A 17,858-nucleotide genomic window follows, 5' to 3' on the forward strand; every position below is an offset into this window, starting at 1 on the left:
CGAAAATTGAAAACTACGACGTGACCAAATAATTGGGGAAGCATTTGAGTAAAGCCTAATTCTTTAGCCTACCCCTAACTTTAGATGAAACCCTAGCTTTAGTCCCAACACTAACCCTAACTATAGCACTAACCCTAACCTGCCTTATCTGTATTGTTACTTTATAGCACAATCGCTGACTGACACAGCTGTTGGCAGCAGCACTTGTAACACTGCTTCTCCTCTAATCTCTCACTGACAGGAGATCTGAGGAGAAACAGCGTTTTTATGGGGCAGATCGCCCGGGAAAGTTGATTGCTGCAGCAAACTTTCCTAGTGATTTGACTCATTGGCTGGTGTGAGGCTGACGTCATAAGGACCTGAACAAATCAGGTCTCGATGAGGTCATGGATCACAGGAAGCGTTGTGCGGTGAAATCCCCTAGTTATAAGGTATGTGGGGTCCCGATGAGCACAAAACCGCCGACCGTAGACAAACGTCCGCGCTGCACAAAGCCCTGCTAGCGCCGATGTTTATCTAACGTTGGTGGTCATGAAGCGGTTAAGTTAAGGGTACAATCATTTCTGTCCAGGCCTATTTCATGAGTTTTATTTTTTTTTTAATTCTGTGGAAGCATGGTTGAAAAGCAATGTCTGACTTTCATTTGCTCATTTTCATAGATTTTTTATTTATTATTACTTTTGTCAGATTCAAGTTATTTCTGTGACCATTGTGGGTTTTTCTGTCATCAAACGAGGGGCACCAACAATTTTAACCACGTGTGTAGGAGGAGTGAATATTTTGACTCCACAGCAACTTCCCGGAAATTAACACGCAGTGGATGTTGGAGAGTGAAAATTACACATTTGCCATTCTCTTACCCAGCACATAGTGCCCAGATTGTGCTCCAGGAGACACCGCAAATTAAGTGGATTCTTCTCACTATAATATTGCTAAATACAGGGATCCTAAATGTTGTTTGCGCACACTGCAAGACTCCGAAGTGAGAGCGGATTTTGCTGGATTGGTTTATAGAAACCCTGTTGCTTTTCAACAACCTTTGATCCACTAATAGTGTGGGAACCTCTGTCTTTCCAATGACAGATGATGGACCTGAGTGGGGACTTGTTTTTGTGAGATGAGAATTGGTATTATTTTCTCCCACATAACATTGATTGTTCATTCTGCCTCCCAAATATTGAATAAAAAGAAACCAAACAGTTGAACACCGCACACTACTGGTTCATCCAACAAGGTTTTCTATTAGACTGTGAACTGTCATTGTCTTGGTAAATAATTAAAGTTTTTACATAGCTTGCCATTTTTATGGACAGTTTAAGTAGAAATGTTCAAAAATATAAAACTCAAGGATATTTTATTAAAAATAATTGTTTTATTTTATTTTATTTTAGCAGATGACTGTACCAGGAGATCAGAGGGACAGCTGACATCTTCAAGTTTTAAATCTGATGATCTTGAGATCCTACAAGATACAACTGAAGTGATTGCTATTACTCCAGATATAGTATCATCCATTCACAGCAAAGATCTGTCATCTGATCCTATGAAACAGGTCCCATCTTCTGATTCATTACTGACTACTAAGAAAAATCAAAGTCACAAAAGAGGCATTACAAAACAAACTGCTCCTTTAGCAAAGAAGCTTTTTTCATGTTCAGAATGTGGGAAATGTTTTGCACGTAAATCACTGCTTGTTGCTCACCATAGAACTCACACAGGGGAGAAGCCTTTTTCCTGTTCAGAATGTGGGAAATGTTTTACACATAAATCAGATTTTGTTACACACCATAGAACGCACACAGGAGAGAAGCCTTTTTCATGTTCAGAATGTGGGAAATGTTTTCACAAAAAATCACTTTTTCTTATTCACCATAGAACTCACACAGGAGAGAAGGCTTTTTCCTGTTCAGAATGTGGGAAATGTTTTAACCAGAAATGGCATCTTGTTAGTCACCAGAGAACTCACACGGGGGAGAAGCCATTTTCCTGTTCAGAATGTGGGAAATGTTTTAACCAGAAAAGGAATCTTAATGAACACCAAAGAACTCACACAGGAGAGAAGCCTTTTTCCTGTTCAGAATGTGGGAAATGTTTTAACCAGAAATGGCATCTTGTTAGTCACCAGAGAACTCACACGGGGGAGAAGCCATTTTCCTGTTCAGAATGTGGGAAATGTTTTAACCAAAAATGGCATCTTGATCGCCATCAGAGCAGTCACACAGGGGAGAAGCCTTTTTCCTGTTCAAAATGTGGGAAATGTTTTAACCAGAAAGGGAACCTTAATGAACACCAAAGAACTCACACAGGAGAGAAGCCTTTTTCATGTTCAGAATGTGGGAAATGTTTTAACCAGAAAGGGAATCTTGATATACACCAAAGAACTCACACAGGAGAGAAGCCTTTTTCCTGTTCAGAATGTGGGAAATGTTTTAACCAGAAATCAGATTTGGTTACTCACCATAGAACTCACACAGGGGAGAAGCCTTTTTCCTGTTCAGATTGTGGGAAATATTTTAACCGGAAAGGGAATCTTGTTAGACATCAGAGCAGTCACACAGAGGAGAAGCCTTTTTCATTTTCTTAATGTGGGAAATATTTTACTTGGAAATCAACTGTTAATAAACATCAGAGACGTCACATAGGGGAGAAGACTTTTTTATGTTCATAATGTTGAAATAGTTTTAACGGCGAGTACTCCGGCAGCTGTGCTCTGCTTGTGAGCAACGCATTATGTCCCTGCCATGTGCTGCTTACAAGTATGAACCAGTTGCTGGTATCAGAGCAGGATTCAGCAAGGGAGCGCCGGGTAGGTAAGTGTAATGCTTTTTTTTAAATGTTTTGTGATGGGGCCATGGATACCAGGATGGGGGCCAATTATAAGGATTGGGCTATGCATACCAGGACTGGAATGGGGGGCCAGTCATACCCGAATAGTGATGGTGCCCTGCATACTAGGAAGAGATGGGGGACCTGCATACCAGGATAAGGATGGGGGCCATGCATACTACGATGAGATGGGGCACTGCATACCAGGAGCGGGATGGGGCCAATCATGCCACAATAGGATGGGACCCTGCATACTAGGATAAGGATGGGGCCATGCATACTACGATGAGATGGGGCACTGCATACCATGAGTAGGATGGGGCCAATCATGCCACAGTAGGATGGGACCCTGCATACTAGGATAAGGATGGGGCCATGCATACTAGGATAGGGATGAGGGATCTATGTATACCAGGGTAGGGATGAGGGGGCCATGTGTATCAGAATAGGGATGAGGGGACCATATATACCAGGATAAGGGATATTAAGTACAGAATTAACCACATTTTTTGCTTCAATTTTTTTTTCCTAATTTCCTCTAAACCTAGGTGCGTCTTATAGTCCAAAAAACACGGTATATATATTTTTTTTCTCCGTGAACTCATTCCTTATGTTTGGCCTCATTAAAATAAAAACACTCATACTCCGCTGGCGTGCCGGCTCCACTTCAGTGGTGTTGAGACTCACTGTCCCGAGGCTTATGTGAGGTTCTCACATCACACGAGCCCTGCGCCCAATCAGCATCAGCTTCACTGCTCCTTCCTTTGGACATATTGAACATGAACAGGAAGCCAGGGCTGCAGCTGCTCTCTGACGGCCTCATGATGCTTGATTTGTCCGAAGGTGGGGACAGTGACGTCAGTGCTGATTGGGCACAGGGCTCACATCATGTAGCAACCTCAAGAGACCCAAGAAAGCAGATACCGACAACCTTTTTAAACATCAAAAATCCAACACAGGGAAAAGTCATTATTATACCTAGAGTGTGAGAAATGAATTACAGGAAAATCGTATTTTGTTGACAATGAAAAATAACTCAGACGAGGAGAACCTATATATATTATTCACAAATTGTACAAAAACATGATGCACGCGGCGTGCGTTCAAGATGGAATATTATATGGGAGTTTTATAGGATAAATTCAAGGTGAGAATATTATATGGGAGTTTTATAGGATAAATTCAAGGTGAGAATATTATATGGGAGTTTTATAGGATAAATTCAAGGTGAGAATATTATATGGGAGTTTTATAGAATAAATTCAAGGTGAGAATATTATATGGGAGTTTTATAGGATAAATTCAAGGTGAGAATATTATATGGGAGTTTTATAGGATAAATTCAAGGTGAGAATATTATATGGGAGTTTTATAGGATAAATTCAAGGTGAGAATATTATATGGGAGTTTTATAGGATAAACCAAATACCAACAGAAAATAAACGACCCAAAACAAACATTTATCAGTAAAAATAACTCTTTATTAGGTAAAGTATGAAAGAATTGCTCCATATTCCGATACCCGTCACATCTTCATTTTTCATGATCTTGGGTTGGGTGAAGGCTTATATTTTGTGGGCCGAGCTGACGTTTTTAATGATACAATTTTGGTGCAGATATGATCTTCTGATCGCCTGTTATTGTATTTTAATGCAATAGTGTGGGAACCAAAAAAACTTAATTCTGGCATTTTTTTACGTTTTTTCTCATTATGCCGTTTAGTGATCGGGTTAATTCTTTTTTTATTTTGATAGATCGGGTGATTTTGAATGCAGCAATACCAAATATGTATTTTTTTATTGTTTTATTTTAAATGGGGCAAAAGGGGGAATTTGAACTTTTATATTTTTTTTTACTTTTTTAATATTTTTAAAAACAATTTTTTTTTTTACTTTTGGCATTGTGAAGATATAGAGCATTGTTCCTTAATTAACCAGACGACTATTTTTTAGCAAACGAAGAATAATAGAATGTTATCTGTATGTTGGCTTTAAATTTAAGTGTTGATTTCTAGTTGGTCAAGAAAACAGACTTTTGTTTGTGTAAGCCGGTGATATTGACTTTTATTGTGCGCTTATCCTTGATCACTGGTGATGTTTGCTGATATGCTAATTATGCATTGTGTTATGGAGCCAGTTTGTTGACTTCTAAAGCAGAGAGGGAAAAATGATGCAAATAGTTTAAATAATCATTTAATGCTACTTGTTCTCATCTCCATTCTTACCCTTTATGTAAATACTGAATGAGGGACACTTATTAAGTGTACAAATAGGTTACATGCCTCTGTATAAAGAGACAGAGAGAGAAACAGCCAGAGAGATTCTGCCAAGACATCCATACATCCCAAAAGGACCAGAGACAGGACGGCAGCCATTTACATCATGGCTCCATCACGAAGGTCACGGATCTATCATTCTATAGGAAACAACCTAGGGGTTTTCAGCCTTGGTTGGAAGAAAACAGATCTGCTCCATTGACCATCGCTGAACCATGGATACGTTTGGGGAAGCCAGGTTGTGATTCTCGGATCAAGTGGCCTTGCACCTTGTATGGACTCAATGGACTGTCATCTTCCTACACTTGTTGTTACCCCATCTCTGTGTGCATGCCACAGGTGGAGTAGTTGACAGCTGACATGTGCCGGAAAAGATGTGGGCTCAGTGACGGAGCCCACTTCAAAGGAAGGGAGTCCGACGTTGGCGTACATTTATGCCCAATGTCGGAAAGGGATTAAAAGGGATTGTTTTTACAGAGACAGAAGTGGTAATCAATCATGTATACATACAGATAATTACAAAAATACACAGCTTCTAATGGTAAATAGTATAGAGTTAAGACAAGAAAATATAATTTGTGTAAACCATGTGTAGATATAAAAATGCAGGCAAATGTCAAATGTTTTAGCTCCACAAATAATTAAGAGTGGTGTAAGGTATGAAAGTGTGGTGCACTTAATTATTTGTACCAACTGGGGTCTGTATGTGGGAGAGACAGGGCAAAAACTTAGAACAAGGATGAATTCTCACAACTACACAATAAGAGAAAAAAGAATAGATCTACCTGTGGCAAAACATTTTTGCAGCCCTGATCACAGCACCATGGACATGAAATTACTTGTATTAAAAAGGTAACTTCAAATCTCAGAGAAACAGAAGGATCTGGAAGTATAAACTCATGACAGCCTTTGACACTCTCAATACAGAAATGAATGTGTCGCATGGAATCATGTCTTTTTATATCAAGGAATTTTCTCCTCAGACCTTGTGGGGCATCACAACACAGAACCAGACCCCTATCAGGGGACAATAAAACTTTCACACTCCTAATCTATGAACTGTTCCAATATTTGTGGCCACCACTTTTATCCCTCTCCCATAATGATAGTTCTACTTCACGTCATTTGTCTTACCTATTGCATTATGTCTGTGCTATGTGATTCTTCAGATTTTGTATTATTCTATGCCTGAAGAGACCTGAGTAGTCTGGAAAGCTTGCAATGTGTTACCATATTTTAAGTTAGCCATTAACCCCTTTACCCCCAAGGGTGGTTTGCACGTTAATGCCCGGGCCAATTTTTACAATTCTGACCACTGTCCCATTATGAGATAATAACTCTGGAACGCTTCCATGGATCCCGGTGAATCTGACATTGTTTTCTCATGACATATTTTACTTCATGTTAGTGGTAACATTTCTTTGACATGACTTGCATTTATTTGTGAAAAAAATGGAAATTTGGTGGAAAATTTAGCAATTTTCCAATTTTGAATTTTCATGCCCTTTAATCACACAGATATGTCACACAAAAGACTTAATAACATTTCCCACATGTCTACTTTACATCAACACAATTTTGGAACCATAAGGTTTAGGAAGTTATAAGGGTTAGAAGTTGACCAGCGATTTCTCATTTCTACAACACCATTTTTTTTTAGGGACCACATCACATTTGAAGTCACTTTGAGGGGTCTATATGATAGAAAATACCCAAAAGTGATACCATTTTGAAAACTGCACCCCTCAAGGTGCTCAAAACCACATGTCAGAAGTTTATTAACCCTTCTGGTGCTTCACAGGAATTTTTGGAATGTTTTAAAAAAAAAATGAACATTTAACTTTTATTCATAAAAACATTACTTCAGATCCAATTATGTTTTTTCCCCAAGGGTAACAGGAAAATTTGGACTGCAAAAGTTATTGTGCAATTTGTCCTGAGTACACTGATACCTGATATGTGGGGGTAAACCACTGTTTGGGTGCATGGTAGAGCTCGGAAGGGAAGGAGCGCCGTTTGACTTTTTCAACACAAAATTGGCTGGAATTGAGATTGGACGCCATGTTGCATTTGGATAGCCCCTGATGTGCCTAAACAGTGGAAACCCCCACAAGTGACCCCTTTTTGGAAAATACACCCCCCAAGGAACTTATCTAAATGTGTGATATGAACTTTGAACGCCCAGGTGTTTCACTAAAGTTTATAGCGTCTGGGCGTGAAAATATAAAAATAATTTTTTCTAAAAACATTTTTAGTCCCCAATATTTTATTTTCCCAAGGGCAACAGTAGAAATTGGACCCCAAAAGTTGTTGTCCAATTTGTCCTGAGTACACTGATGCACCATATGTGGCAGAAAACTACTGTATGGGTGCACATTGGGGCTCGGAAGGGAAGTAGTGATGTTTAAGAATGCAGACTTTGATGGAATGGTCTGCCCGTGTCATGTCGCGTTTGGAGAGCCCCTGATGTGCCTAAACAGTTGAAACCCCCCACAAGTGACCCCATTTTGGAAACTAGACCCCCCCAGGGAACTTATCTAGATGTGTGGTGAGCACTTTGAACCTCAAATGCTTCACAGAAGTTTATAATGTAGAGCCATAAAAGTAAAAAATATTTTTTTCCACAAAAATGATATTTTCTAAGCCAATTTTTTATTTTCTCAAGGGTAACAGAAGAAATTGGACCCCAAAAGTTATTATGCAAATTGTCCTGAGTATGCTGATACCCCATATGTGGGGGTAAACCACTGTTTAGGTGCATGGCAGAGCTCAGAAGCGCTAGACTTTACTATTATGGTTTGCAGGTGCCATGACACACTGGGAGAGCCCATGAGGTGCCAGAACAGCAGAACCCCCTATAAGTGACTCCATTTTATGAATTACACCTCTCAATGAATTCATCTAGGGTTTGCAGTGATCATATAGACATCATAGGTGTGTCACAGAATTTTATACCATTGGGCAGCCATGCGGAGAGACTCGGGAGGAACGGAGTGCTATTTGCCTATTCAAGTGAATGGGTCTGTGCACATGTCAGTGTGTTTCCACGGACCGTGTGTCCATGAGCAAAACACGCTGACGTCGATTTTGAATGTCAGCGTGGGCCACAAAACAGCCAGCATACGGGCACACATAAAACACATGGATGTCATTCATGTGACACGCATTGGCACCGGGGAAGAAGCGTTACAGTAAGCGCTGTTCCCCAGCGCCAGGTGCTGAACACGACTCTCATCATTCTCCCCTGCTTGTGCCAATCGCCGCCACAGTACCAGTACCAGAAATATCAGGACACGTGAATGAGGTGTTATAGCGGGTTTTTACGTTTGGCAGCTGTCACACACTAAAAGATGCTTTTCATTGTAAAAATAGTTTTTGCATCACCACATTTTGAGAGCTATAATTTTTTGACATTTTTTGATCACTTTTTATTCTGATTTTTGGATGCAGAATGACCAAAAACCATCAATTCATGAATTTCTTTTTTTGGGGGGGGCGTTTATACCGTTCCAGGTGTGGTAAAATTGATAAAGCAGTTTTATTCTTCGGGTCAGTACGATTACAGCAATACCTCATTTATATCATTTTTCATGTTTATGCAATAAAAACTATTTTATATAAAAAATAATTATTTTTTCATCGCTTTTTTCTGAGAGCTATAACTTTTTTATTTTTCTGCTAATGACACTGTATGGGGGCTTTTTTTTGCGGGAGAAGATGATGTTTTCAGCGGTACCATGTTTATTTATTGATCACGTGTTTTTCCACTTTTTGTTTGGCGGTATGATGACAAAGCGTTGTTTTTTGCCTTTGTTTTTATGGTGTTCACTAAAGGGGTTACCTAGTGGAACAGTTTTATAGGTTAGGTTGTTATAGACGTGGCAATACCAAATATGTGTACTTTTACTGTTTACATTTTTTTAAATTCAAATATTTATTTAATGTTAGAATAAATATTGACTTTTGTATTATGATTTTTTTATATTTTTACAATTAGTTACATGTTTTTTTTATTTCATTCTATCTTTTACACTTTGTCCCACTATGGGACAGTCATTTTTTGCAGACTGATCGCTTCTATGGCAGGCAGATGAAGCAGCATCCCCATGCTATAGAACAGGGGTGGGAATCTTCTTTCTTCCAAGGGCCATTTGGCTATTTATACCATCCTTCGGGGGCCGTACAAGCTCCGCCCACAAAGTACATCCTGACTCTGGCACTGGTTTCATGACTTAATCTTTCATTGCATGCCCTTCAATGTTCAGTAGTGAACACTGCGTGTGTGTGCTAACAGAGCAAGAAGAAATTAATGAGCTTGTGGCAATCAAAATACAGCTCCCTGCCCAAGAATGCAGTCCCTGAGAATCTGCTCGGGGGCCTGATAAAAGGTCATCGAGGGCCGTAAATGGCCCTGGGGCCTGAGGTTCCCCACCCCTGCTATAGAAGCTGTCAGCGCTGCACTCAGTGCCCTGACACTGAGAGACTGCCTGACTTGCACTGCGCATGACCAGGAAGTTTCTTAGCTCTGTTCATGGCAACATCAGGTTACCATGGCAGTGATCGCGACCTCGCATCACGTTGTGGGGTCTCCGATCCAAAGGCAGAGTGACTGTCAGCCCTCTGCCTGCTCCTGGAATGCTGTGATCGTGTTCGATTGCAGTATTTTGGGGGTTAAAATGCCGGGAGCGGTCTGTGACTGCTCCTGGCACTTAGTGCTGGGTGTCAGCTGTGAGAATCAGGTGGCACCTGGCCGCGATCGGCCACACACCACCCGTGTGCGCGGCCGATCGCCGATACTATTCCGTCAATGGTCAAATTGGCCCAGGGCACATGGACGGAATAGTACGTCTGATGTCAGAAAAGGGTTAAACACAATACCACCCCTCTTATTTATTGTATTACGCTGCATTTGAAACTAAATAATTACCGCATGATGAAAATCATCTCGAGGCTGTGTGCACACGCTGCGGATTCTGCTGCGGTTCCGCAGCGGTTTTTGTCCTGCGGAATCGCTGCAGTTTCTGCTGCGGTATACAGTACAATTGTTTTCTATGAGAATTAAAAACCGCTGTGCACATGCTGCGGAAAAAAACGCGCGGAAAAGCTGCGGTTTATTTTCCGCAGCATGTCAATTCTTTCTGCGTTTCTGCCGCGGTTCCGCACCCATAGGACTTCATGGACTTTGTAAAATCCGCATAAAAACCGCAGATCTAAAAAGATCTGCGGTTTTTCGTGCGGCTTGGGTGTAAAAAACCGCAGCAGAATGGGGGGAAATGATGTCAAGGCGGGAGGAAGTGTAGTGTGTGGGCGGAGTATAGTGTGCAGTGACAAGATTTCTGGTAAGATGGACAGCTACCGTCGCATGGAGATGGACGTGGGGCGTTTGATAGACTTGGTATGTATGTATGTTTGTATGTATGTATATATGTATGTGTCTGTCTGTGTGTGTCTCCATGCGATGGTAGTGCGACAATTGTGCTCAATCGCAACATGGGCCTGCGACTCCCATCCGGCCATGTGATGGGAGAGTAGGCCCTGCGGCCACCGAGCACAATTGTACAGTGCTAAACACGTAACAAAACACATAACATACATGTAACAGACATTACATACAACATACATGTAACAGACATGACATACAACACAAAACATATACTATATACTCACCATCCAGGCCCGGCCATCTTGTTCCCAGAAGCCCTCGCTCCCCTCGTTGTTGAATAAAGTAAAAAAAAAATCCTTTCCCCAACAAAAAATGATGTCCGCCGAAAATAAACAAAAAACAAAGGTCCCATGGCGATCTCGGAAGTTTTCTGGCGATACACCGCCGTTCGGGCGAGTTTCCCATTGTTTGGCCGCTCCGGGACCTCGCTTTACGGCTCTTCTGCTGCGTGTGACCTTTCCCACGCAGCAGTGCCGTAAATGAGGTTACCGGAGTCACTGAACTCTGGTAAACTGTAGGCACATGCGCAGTTACACACTGCAGGAGCAGAGCTCCTGTCAGTGTGTTTCTGGTGACATGGAGAATGGTCACATCTGCTGATGTGACTGTTCTCCATGATTGATCGACGTGGGACACTCGTTTAAATGGACTGCGATGGAACGGTAGGTATCTAATTGGTTTGTTATTTTATCTTTCTCTAGGTGATCGATGGCATCGCAAATGGAATGAGCGTGCAATAAAATTTTGTCAAAAACAGTGGTTTTTATTTGATTCAAAATTAATATTAATGTGTCTGTGTGTTTTTTCTATTCTTTATAATTGGATTAATAATGGATCGGCGTCTAATTGACGCCTCTCCATTATTAACCGGGCTTAATGTCACCGATCAAAGGTGACATTAACCCCTTTATTACCCCACATCCCGCCGACGCAGTGCGGGAGTGGGAAGAGAGGGGCTAAGTGCCAGAATTGGTGCATCTTATTGATGCGCCATTTCTGGGGCCGCTGCGACCTGATATTTGTAGCCAGGGGGGGCAATATCCATGACCCCTTCTTCGGCTATGAATATCAGCCCGCACCTGTCTGCGTAGCCTTTCTGGCTCTAAAATATGGGTGACCCCCACGTCATTTTTTTTGGGGGGTCCCCCTTTTTTTTAGAGCCAGAAAGGCAACGCAGACAGCTGTGGGCTGATCTTCATAGCCTGGGAAAGGGGACATGGATATTAACCTCTTCCCAGGTTGGAAATATCAGTTTGCAGTTGTCTGCTTAGTCTTTCTGGCCCTAAAATATGGGGGACCCCAACGTCATTTTTTTGGGGGGGTCCCCCTTTTTTTTAGAGCCAGAAAGGCAACGCAGACAGCTGTGGGCTGATCTTCATAGCCTGGGAAAGGGGACATGGATATTAACCCCTTCCCAGGTTGGAAATATCAGTTTGCAGTTGTCTGCTTAGTCTTTCTGGCCCTAAAATAAGGGGGACCCCGACGTTATTATTTTTTTTGGGGGGTCACCCTTTTTTTTAAAGCCTGAATGGCTACGCAGACATCTGCGGCCATATATGTACCACCTGGTAATCAGCCTGCAGCTGTCTGCATAGGCTTTGTGGCCCAAAAAAATAGGGGGAACAGCATGTATTTAGTTTCGTTTTTGGTTATTTTTTTAAATAGCAAGATAAGCTACTCACAAATACCCTGTTCCCTGGCTTGAGATATTAAGGCCCCGTCACACTAAGTGATCTCGGTAGCGAGATCGCTGCAGAGTCACAACTTTTGTGACGTAACAGCGATCTCACCAGCGAGATCGCTGTGTGTGACAGCGATCAGCGAGCGGCCCCCCTGCTGGTATCGCTGATCGCTGCAAGAAACCTCTGGACATTTCTTTGGTCGCTGGTCTCCCGCTGGCCAGCACGCATCGCTGTGTGTGACAGGCGGGAGACCAGCGATCAGGTTTAAAAAAAAAAAACCCGAAAAAATATTGTTATTCTCACCTTCCGACGTCCCGCGCAGTCTTCCGGCCTCTCTCCACGCTCCGGTCCCAGTGATCCTTTGCACGAATGACCGCGAGACGTCGCTGCCGCGAGACCGTGACATTCTCGCGGTCATTCTCGCAAAGGATCACTGGGACCGGAGCGTCAAGAGAGGCCGGAAGACTGCGCGGGACATCGGAAGGTGAGAATAACAATATTTTTTATTTTAATTCAATTTTTAACGGGTGGCCAGCGATGCCGTACGCTCGGCATTGCTGTGCTGATCGCTGGTGAAGCTGCCTGTGTGACAGCTCACCAGCGATCACATAGCGACTTACTAGTGATCCTGACACCTTGATATCGGTGTCGGGATCGCTGGTAAGTCGCTTAGTGTGATGGGGCCTAGGCCACAGCTGTCTGCTTTGCCTTTCTGAGCCGAAAATATAGGGGGACCCCACGTCAATAGTTTTTTAGGCCTCCCATGAATTTTACAGCCAGAAAAGAAATGCATACAACTGTGGCCAATCAGAGCCTCGAAACAGGCCATGTTTATGAACCCCAACCCAGCCTCCATTTACCATCCCATAGTTGTCTGCTTTGCCTTTCTGGCACCAAAATATAGGGGGGACGTTGCATCTACATACAAGTTTGCACTCAGAAAGGAAACGCAGACAACTGCGGGCTGATATTAATAGCCTATGAAAAGGCAATGAGTATTATCCCCTCACTCACATTCGAAAAATATGAAGCCGCTAACGTATGGCTAGTTTTTGTAGCTATACAATATCAGTGCTCACTACCTAAATTAGTTGTTACACATTTTACTTTGGCTATTAAAAACAAATATAACAGAATTCTACACTTGTAACTAAAAAATTACATGATTTTAACACATTATGTTACAAAGATAATTATGTCTGGGGATTAGGTTGACTTTGGGTTAGGCATGTGATTATGGTTAGGCCATGGGTAGGGCTTATATGTAAATGTTTGTTTTTTAGATTTTTATTAGTGTAACTGATATAGTTCCTAATTCCATTTTCTATTTGTGTGTAGGTGCGTGATTTCCCAGCCCTTTGGGACCCAGCAGACAGGCTGCACAAAGACCGTGGCAACAGGGATCGTTGCTGGAGCAAAATTTTGAGTGATCTGTACCCTGACTGGCACTGCTTTCCAAAAGCCACACAGTCACAAATTGGTAACTAACTTTTTCAGGATTATTTTTGTTATCACGTGTTAATAAAGCAAAAAAGGTGGTAAAAATGTTGTTGTCTTTCTTTTGTAGACAGTGATGTAAAACAACGATGGCGTTCGGTTCGGGACAGATTTAACAAATTCCTTGTCAGCTGTCAAAAAAGTGGCGCATCCCCAACCAGCAGAACATTTCCATACTTTCAAGAGCTTCAATTTCTCATCTCCAGCTGGACATTGCGAAGGTAGGTTGACCCCCCAAAAAAATACCGCATTCAAACAGTTTTCTTTATTTGCATTACTTCTCGGATATAGAAATTTGACATCTTTTAATTTTATGAAATGCTTAGCACACTGATGGTTCCAGTTACTCCTTGGAAATTGTCTTCCACCTGTCTTGAAGGAGTTTCCAAAGATGCTTAGCACTTGTTGGCCATTTTGACTTCACTCTGCGGGCCCACCTCAACCCACACTGTTAAGGGGAAAATATATGGCATATGAATATATACAAGAATCAAAACTGCACCACTATATAGACGCTTTGCTGAATATTGGGCTCATGTAACTTTAGGATACTTCCGATTTTCTGAGAATTGTTTCTGTATTGTATAACCCACCTAGGCTTCATGTAATACTGGGTGGACTAGGGTGGATCGGGCTAGAAGACGATAATTATGTACATAATGACTATGTAGCGATATGGGAACATATGAGATCCCACGAGAGCAATACTAATTTACTATTTGGGGTAAACAGTAATTTGGAAATGCACCCATGATGTAACACAATGAGACAGCGCGATTTCTGTTATAAAAACTGTACACCTTGGATTAAAGATAGAGAAGAATCATATTGACATGATACACCTTGTCTTGTGTATTCTTTTCTCCGTGCACGTATAATCTCTGCCAGAGATCCAATTCGGCCACAGACAATTAAGACGGGCCACACCCTAGTGCGGCAGAATCCATAGAAATCAACAGTTGGCGCTCAAACAGTGGGGCTCAGGACGATACCAGACGATCACAGCCGCAACAAAATCTCCCCCAGGACAGACGTCTTTCCAGCAGGACGAGGCTGCAGCTCGAGACCAGGTGAGAAAATATATCATCTTACCTACCCCTCTGTATTCACGTCCGGCTGGGAGGAGATAGCTGGCTGTCTTCTCTGAACCCTTAACTGACCACGTTTGAAAGTCCTGAGCCTACGGACCCGGTCAGGTATATAATTCCTTAATTGTCTGTGTGTATTGTCCGGTCTAACCAATTCGGAGGGTGTATCTAGAATCTGTCTAGTATCTGTTAAAAACTATTTCATACTGCACTAGGGCTACTAGAAACAAAACAGAGCAGAGTACAAAGGGGGTGTTCACACTGGGTTATCACCCTGGTACTGACCTTAGTCGGTCGAAGAAGTTATATTTATATATATACACATATAGGTGCTCACGTCCGGCCATACGCCCACGGTATAAACTGGGCCCGGTGACGTGAATGACACGGGATATATATATTTTTAAGGAAAGAGGTGATTACTATTTTCCCCCCTCTGCTGAAATATCAACCACCTATCTAGAGGTGATTACCACTATTTGCTACACCTAAAGTGACAAAAAGCCCAGCCCTAGTTGCCTTGGTAACAAAAGAACAGTGAAAGGGATAAGGAATACATTGATTATTGTATTGCTATTCATAATAGCACCTGCACCGCACAAACTACCTCCGTATTCTCCAGAGGGGTGGACATGTGCAGTCTGACAAAATCAGAACCCAGATTGGAGGGACACATGTGCCGTTTGTGGGGCACCACGCCCACGCAAATCTACCTCCTCCTCTGTGCTAACACTCTGACAGAAGCTCAGACAGAGTCCATCTCCTTACTACAAGACCTAGCACCAAAAACCCACCCTGGTCACGATTTCCTTAATTGTCTGCCTTATCTGCCTTGCCTCTCTGCTTTGCTGATTTGGTTGTTTGCATACATGATTGTTACCTCAGCCAGCCTGAAAAGGAAAAAATATACGAGTAGATAGGGAGACGTACTGAGCAAATTCACTGTCACTCTGGTTCCGGTCCTGCTCTCGGCTTGACCGATGATCGCAGAAGTCTGAACTGTGTCTCTCCCAGTGGGCAAGTGGGAGTAGGGGCTTGATTACTCTGAGTGAGTTTCCAACCTCTAAGTGGTTGGTGACTTCTTGCGGGGTTCCCACCGGACATCACCTGGCTAAGGTGATGGTGTTTTAGCTGCAGCATATACGGGTGGAAGGGTAATTATACTAATTACAATTACCGTGTTGATGTGACAGTGATTTGATGTCAGTGCCAGTTTTAAATTCATTATTAGAGTTGAGCGAAACGGGTCGAAAAATTTCAAAAGTCGCCGACTTTTGGCAAAGTCGGGTTTCGTTTCATGAAACCCGACTTTGCCAAAAGTCGGCGACTTTTGAAATTTTTCGACCCGTTTCCTCAACTCTAATAATCATCCCTAGGATGAGGTCGGCCACGAGGTCGGCGACTTACGCGCCAAAGTCGCGTTTCAAAAGTTTGTTTTGCGCTCTTTTTCAGCCAATCAGGATCCACGGACACTGTGGGCAACGTGATGACATAGGCACGGGTCACCACCATCTTTCAGAAGGGCATGCAAGTGATTGGCTTGCTTTGGTGGGCGTCACAGGGGGCATAAAAGGGCGTGCACGCCGACCGCCATCTTACTTCTGCCGATCTCAGTATAGGGAGAGGTTGCTGCTGATTCTGTAGGGAGAGCGTTAGGCAGGGAAGAAGACAAAAAAACTGCTTCTGCTGCTAGCGATTTGGCCTGCACAACACACCAGTCACTGTGTGTGCAGTGCAAGGGGAGGCTATATTGTGGTGTATCAGTGGTGTTGGTTGTTGGGCTGCCTTTTAAGGCTTCCTGACAGGCTGGCATTGCTGTTTACCCACTGCTCTGCAAACTGCTTTTTTAAAAGCAATCCAATCTCCCTTATCCTCTAGTCACTTTTGTCACAGCTGTGCCATCGAGCCTGTGACATAGCGCTCAGATATCAGTGGGCCTCACACAATCCAAAAGTGTCCAGTGTCCACAAGTGTCTGCAGAAATTCAAAATCTCCCTTATCCTCTAGTCACTTTGGTCACAGCTGTGCCATCGAGCCTGTCACATAGCGCTCAGATATTCATTGGGCCTCACACAATCCAAAAGTGTCCAGTGTCCACTAGTGTGAGAAGAAATTCAAAATCTCACTTATCCTCTAGTCACTTTGCTCACAGCAGTGCCATCGAGCCGGTCACATAGCGCTCAGATATTCATTGGGCCTCACACAATCCAAAAGTGTCCAGTGTCCACTAGTGTGAGAAGAAATTCAAAATCTCACTTATCCTCTAGTCACTTTGGTCACAGCAGTGCCATCGAGCCTGTCACATAGCGCTCAGATATTCATTGGGCCTCACACAATCCAAAAGTGTCCAGTGTCCACAAGTGTCTGCTGAAATTCAAAATCTCACTTATCCTCTAGTCACTTTGGTCACAGCTGTGCCATCGAGCCTGTCACATAGCGCTCAGATATTCATTGGGCCTCACACAATCCAAAAGTGTCCAGTGTCCACTAGTGTGAGAAGAAATTCAAAATCTCACTTATCCTCTAGTCACTTTGGTCACAGCTGTGCCATCGAGCCTGTCACATAGCGCTCAGATATTCATTGGGCCTCACACAATCCAAAAGTGTCCAGTGTCCACTAGTGTGAGAAGAAATTCAAAATCTCACTTATCCTCTAGTCACTTTGGTCACAGCAGTGCCATCGAGCCTGTCACATGGCGCTCAGATATTCATTGGGCCTCACACAATCCAAAAGTGTCCAGTGTCCACAAGTGTCTGCTGAAATTCAAAATCTCACTTATCCTCTAGTCACTTTGGTCACAGCTGTGCTATCGAGCCTGTCACATAGCGCTCAGATATTCATTGGGCCTCACACAATCCAAAAGTGTCCAGTGTCCACTAGTGTGAGAAGAAATTCAAAATCTCACTTATCCTCTAGTCACTTTGCTCACAGCCGTGCCATCGAGCCTGTCACATAGCGCTCAGATATTCATTGGGCCTCACACAATCCAAAAGTGTCCAGTGTCCACTAGTGTGAGAAGAAATTCAAAATCTCACTTATCCTCTAG

The 17,858-nt window shown here is 42.7% G+C and overlaps 1 protein-coding gene across 1 annotated transcript in view; it reads left to right on the forward strand.

The window, feature by feature from the left end:
* Positions 1–386: 386 nt before the first annotated feature.
* LOC141075499 (uncharacterized) overlaps positions 387–17,858 on the forward strand; it is a 50,766-nt gene continuing 33,294 nt past the window's right edge. Inside the window, exons 1-2 of the mRNA XM_073562587.1 lie at positions 387–431; positions 1,460–2,533. Coding sequence (XP_073418688.1) covers positions 387–431; positions 1,460–2,533 — 1,119 coding nt within the window. The remainder of the gene's footprint in view (positions 432–1,459; positions 2,534–17,858) is intronic.

The sequence above is a fragment of the Dendrobates tinctorius genome, unplaced genomic scaffold (assembly GCF_039654945.1).
Source record: "Dendrobates tinctorius isolate UK_male_01 unplaced genomic scaffold, ASM3965494v1 ptg000358l, whole genome shotgun sequence".
NCBI lineage: Eukaryota > Metazoa > Chordata > Amphibia > Anura > Dendrobatidae > Dendrobates > Dendrobates tinctorius.